The sequence below is a fragment of the Amphibalanus amphitrite genome, unplaced genomic scaffold (genome assembly GCF_019059575.1).
Source record: "Amphibalanus amphitrite isolate SeventyFive unplaced genomic scaffold, NRLGWU_Aamphi_draft 002165F_arrow, whole genome shotgun sequence".
Lineage (NCBI taxonomy): Eukaryota > Metazoa > Arthropoda > Thecostraca > Balanomorpha > Balanidae > Amphibalanus > Amphibalanus amphitrite.
The window spans coordinates 52,920-58,201 of record NW_024883658.1 but is presented as its reverse complement, the minus strand read 5'-3'; the positions used below and the strand labels follow the sequence as shown (position 1 = coordinate 58,201).

Sequence of the window (5,282 nt, the reverse complement as noted above, 5' to 3'; positions counted from 1 at the left end):
CACACACGAGGCAATCCCAAAACACTCTGCCGCTATCCCGCGTTCAGCTGTTTCGGCAAACAGCTGACTGGGAGCAAACAGCTGACTCGAGAGTCGAGGCCACTAAATAATGGCGTATGGTACACCTCCCCCCCACGCCCACCTCCCCCCTTCAGTCGATCACGCATATGACTGCAGACAGGGGTCGACCTGGAGTCGGGAAGGAGGCCGTGTGATCCTGCCGCTGCGACGTGGAGCGGCGATAGCAGGGCGATCCGCGAACCGGACTTGCTTTGCGGGCGCGGATGGTGGAGCGGTGCGGCCTGACGTCACTGACGGCGTGGTAGCCGTTGCTGCAGTGGCTGGCGCCGTCGCTTCAGTATCGGTACGGCGTTCGCTGACGGGAACGAGTGGGCGATACGGTCGTAGGAAGCGCCGGTTCCGCCACAGTGTACGACCGCTGGCGAGCTTCACCAGGTAGGCTCTGTAGCGACCGATGGCGACGATGACGCCGGACCTGTCCCACAGGCCACTTTCGTTGTTCTGAATGGCGACATTTGAGCCAATCTTGAGAGACGGCAGGGGCCGGGCTGCTGCGTCGTAGCGTTCGCGAGCGGCTTCCCGTCGGGTGTGAGCGCGCTTGTCACACTCGTCAGCAGCCTGTTGCCATTTACAAGCGAAGGCGGAGTGGTGCATCGGCACCATGGTCCTCAGTGGGTGTCCGAAGAGTACCTCAGCGGGTGATCGACCGTCCTCCCGGGGTGTATTCCTGATTTAAGCATGGCCTGCGAGAACTCTTCGAGGTCGAGGCGACCGGACACGCTGCATTTTTGAACCAGCCGTTTTACGGCTTTGACCGCCGCCTCTGCATGACCGTTGGACTGCGGGTAATGTAGGGATGATATCGTGTGCGTCACGCCCCATCGCTCCAGGAAGGTGCGGGTGTGGCGGGCTGTGAACTGTGGCCCGCCGTCGGTCTTGAGTTGATTGGGGACACCGTAGACGGCGAACACCTCTCTCAAGTGGCTGACCAAGATCCTGGATGTCGGCTCACCGTCGATGGAAACGGCGATGGGCCATCCTGAGAGTCGGTCGGCGATGACAAGCCAGGACTTTCCCGCATGAGAGAAGAAGTCGGCGGACATCGTTTCGAAGACGCGAGACGGCTCTGGATCACTCAGCATCGGTTCTTTCTGCTGTGTGGGCAGGTACTTGCGACAGGCTGAGCACGCTGTGACGGTCTCGTGTACTTGCTGGTTGAGACCGGGCCAGTAGACAGATTGGCGAGCGCGTCGCTTTGTCCGTTCGATACCTTGGTGTCCGGCGTGGAGGCGTTTGAGCACGTCTCGTCTAAGGCTGCGTGGAACGAGAAGACGTGCGCCACACAGGATGATGCCGTCGTTGACGGAGAGATCTTCCTTCACCTGCCAGTAGGCTCGAAGACTGGATGGCAGGTCGGCTTTCTGGTCTGGGAAGCCGTTGAGGATCGTGTCTGCCAGTGCTTGATATTCCTCATCGCTCCTGGCAGCAGCACGGAGTTCATCCATGATCAGGTCAGGCGTGCCACCGTTTCCGTTGTGGTCCACCTCTTGGGCACTAGATAGTGCAACATTGTGGGGATGATGCCGGACTTCTGCTTCGGCTTCTTGGTCATCCTCCGTCGGGTCATCGATAGGAGCTCTGGAGAGGGCGTCTGCGATGCAGTGCATTTTGCCAGATTTCCAGACAGCCTTGAAGTGGTATGGTACCAGCTTCTCTCGAAGGCGGAGAAGACAGGGGTTCTCGATTTGGGCGAGTGACTTCTGGTTCAGCAGAGGGGTGAGAGGACGATGATCACAGATGATATCGAACTCTTTCAGTCCGGCTAGGTAGATAGTTCTTCTGAACTGCCTAACAGATGGCGGTCATCTCCAACTCAATAACGGCGTAGCGTGACTCTGCGTCAGAGACGATACGTGAGCCACACTGGATGAGGCGCCAGTTGCCGTCCTGGAGCTGGGGCGTTCCACGACAAATCGACAAGTGCCCTGCACCCTCATATTTTATTTTTTGCTTAAAATTGGTCTAATGGGTTGTGGTGGGCGGGGAAGCCAGCTGTGGCAAGGATTTTTTCTTCGAACAACGGTTTCCGAGATATAGCCTCGGGCAATTCCTGGATGTCGCGCTGCAGCCCTATGTTTGGCGGCCTATAACTCAAAAACTATTGGTTTTCTACGATAAAAACTTTATATGGTTCAACTCACAATCAACCAACAAACATTTTGGCTATCTCGGATTTTCAATTTTTGAAAATTTTGATCGCGTGACCTTTTGACCTATTTTTCGAAGAGTGACCTTGATATTTTCCCCACTGAAAGTTGCAACTTAATCTGATGACGAATAAAGCCTTATCAATTGTCATTTATATGCGAAAATAAGAAAGTGGATATCGCCCTGCGTTGACCTCAGGTCAGGTCATTTTTATGACCTGTCCGTTATTACGAGCGGGAGCGACAGCGAGATCTCGAGAATAAAGCAAGATAGCGACAAGCGGTAAACGGTGCAGGGTACAAATGGATAAGGTCTATAATTTTTACTCAGGTCATTTTCAGGTCAGGTCAAAGATGACGTCACAGGAGCAAAAGGAAGTCAAAATTGCGGCACCACATATATATGAAGTTTTTCTCGAATAACTTTCAAGGTATTCCAGCTAGGAACAAACTAATAGCACCATCGTGATCCTCTCGGCGATCCGCATCGAAACATATGTATGTTGACCTCGAAAGGTCGAAAGGTCAAAAGTTGACCTAAGGTCACGTGACCTAAGGCTCTGAAGAAGCGCGTACGACAGGCCATGCAGTCGTGTGGCGTCGGTGTGAAGGGCTGTTGGCAGGCCGGGCTTGAAGAACGCCAGGACCGGTGGTGACACAAGTGTCGCTTTGACGGCTTCAAAAGCCTGTTGGTGGACGCTGGTCCAGCACCAGTGGTTCTGGGGCCGGAGGAGGTCGCGCAGCGGGCTGGCAGCGCTCGCTGTGTCTGTTGAGAATGAGGCTAGCTGGTTGACGAGCCCCATGAAGCTGCGAAGATCGGTGAGGTTCTGTGGTACTGGGAAGTCGGAAATTGCGCGAAGTTTGCGCCGGTCCACGGTGTATCCATCTTTGCTGATGTTGAATCCGCAGTACTCGACTGTTGACTGAGCGAACTGAAGTTTCGTTGGGTTCAGAGTGATGTTGTGCTCCTTGCACCGCTCCAGAACAGTGATGACGTGCTTCAGATGGGATGCGTACGTGTCATCGTGACACAGGATATCGTCCGTCACCTTGCAAGTCCTGGGTATTCCAGCGAGTGCGACATCACCTCGGCGGTTGAACTCATCTCCAGATGAGCTGAGGCCTTGGACACATCTCTCGAAGCGGAATCTGCCCCACGGGGTGATGAACGTGGTCAGATCCTTCGACTCATCGGCGAGCGGTACTTGGAAGTAGCCGTTCTTCGCATCAAACTTACTGAAGAACTTGCTGCTCTTGTCGATGCTGGCGACTACTTCATTGCATGACGGTGGAGGATGAGCGCCACGCCGGACGTGCCTGTTCAACATCGTCAGGTCGACGCAGATCCTGACATCTGATTTGTCCTTGTTGCTGCCTTCTGCGGGTTTTTTGGGTACCACGACCAGAGGGTGGCACCACTCTGTCGGGTGTGTGACCTCAGATGATACCATCACGGAGGAGCTTGTCCAGCTGATCCTTGGTCTTTTCTCTCCAGGCGAACGGGATGGAGCGGGCAGCGGTGATGGCGTAGGGCTGGGCGTCATCGTTTAACACGATCTTCATTGGCCCGCCGATCATCTCCCGAAGTGGGCGGTTGATGTCGAACACCTCGACGAAGGCGTCCCTTAACATGCTGAGGTGCTGTTGCTTGACGTCCTCAGATGGTTCGCCTTGCGCTTCGTGCCAGGTCGGGTACTTGGCTTGAGTCGGCTTGCAAGAGGCTTGTGACAACCGTTCGCTCTGTGCTGATAGGCTGCTGTCGTCTTGATCTGATGAAGCAAGCTGGTGGACGTGTGATCCGGTTGATTCTGCGCTTCTGTCGTCTTCCATGCGATGCGTTGCATCTGTGCGGCTGATTTGCTTCGGGAAGTCGAGCGGCAGAATACCGAGTTCGACACACCGGGTCCACGACAGCAGAGCACCAGTGATGTGGGGGATGACGCAGACGGTGACGACCGATGTGGTCTCCTCACCCAGTCTGAGTGTGCACTGGAACGTTCCTCTGCAATCCAGTTTTTTCCCCAGCTGCTCCGAGCAGCTGATCTGGTGGCGGCGAGAGGCTGCTTACGTCGACGCCATATGCTACGGGCCTGTTGGACACTCATAGCGCAGACCTCTGCACCGCTGTCGGGTATCCATGGGATGACAGCATGTCCACGGGCGTGTTGTACTTCGAGGTCGACTTTCGGCGTCCGTCGCGCTGATAGACCTCGCACGTGGATGCCGTGCAAGTGACGTAGATGCCTTCTCCGTGGTGGTGACACCTCTCGCTGTGTGGTAGGCTCATGCACAGGCGGTTGCTGACGATCTGGTTGCCTGTTTTCATGCTGTCCAGAGCGTGATGTCCGAATCTGGTCACTTCTGCATACGTGGGAGAATGATGTAGTTTGTTGCACTTTGAGCACCGATGGTTACGGGCAGGACACATGGCCAGCTGCTGATGCCATTCGTCTCCGCAGAAACGGCATCGTCTCTCCGGCGTTGTGTCTCGGATCCGGGCCGAACCCACTGGGTCGGCTCCACTGCCGCGGCCCTCTGGTTCAGCTCGGCGGCTGCGGCTCGCTGACCTGGCGCAGCTGTAGCTCCGTGCGCCACGCCGGTAGGCTGACACGGCGTTGAGACGATCACCGGCGAGTGCTGAGGCGTTAACAAACGCGTTCTCACGCGCGCGGCAGATGTCGACGGTCTTCTGCAACGTGAGGTCCTTCTCCGAGAGCAGGGTTTGAACGGCCGTTTCGTCGTGCAGACCTGTGATGATGCGATCACGGAGTCGGTCTTCAGTGCAGTGTCGACAAAAGTCGCAAAACTCTGATATCTCCTTCAGCGCGATGAGGTAGTCGTCGAAGGACTCATCCGGCTGCTGGTTGCGACGGAAAAAGTCGCGTCTGTCCAGGATGACATTGCGCTGGCTCCTCAGGTGGTCTTCCATCGCTCGGATGGTGTCGTTTAGACTGGCTGTCTCTGTGATGTTGAGGCCGAATTTGATGATCCGGTGCCATTCGTCGTCAACCAGGCTGTAAAGTGATGCTCGCTGTTCCTCTTGCGTGAGCTGGT

The 5,282-nt window shown here is 55.8% G+C and overlaps 1 protein-coding gene across 1 annotated transcript; it reads right to left on the bottom strand.

Annotated features, from left to right (window-relative positions):
* Window positions 1-689: 689 nt before the first annotated feature.
* LOC122376492 (uncharacterized protein K02A2.6-like) lies at window positions 690-3,556 on the bottom strand. The gene is made up of 2 exons (XM_043356381.1): window positions 2,805-3,556; window positions 690-1,500 (listed from the first exon to the last, which is right to left on the bottom strand). Exons 1-2 carry the CDS (start codon window positions 3,554-3,556, stop codon window positions 690-692), a joined length of 1,563 nt encoding a protein of 520 aa, XP_043212316.1.
* Window positions 3,557-5,282: the final 1,726 nt, after the last annotated feature.

Excerpts from the sequence above, each read along its gene's own strand:
- LOC122376492 (XM_043356381.1), bottom strand. The coding sequence starts at position 3,556 with ATGTTGAACAGGCACGTCCGGCGTGGCGCTCATCCTCCACCGTCATGC. Across the intron at positions 1,501-2,804 it reads ACACGACTGCATGGCCTGTC|GAGCGATGAGGAATATCAAG; the intron begins GTACGCGCTTCT and ends TGCTGCTGCCAG.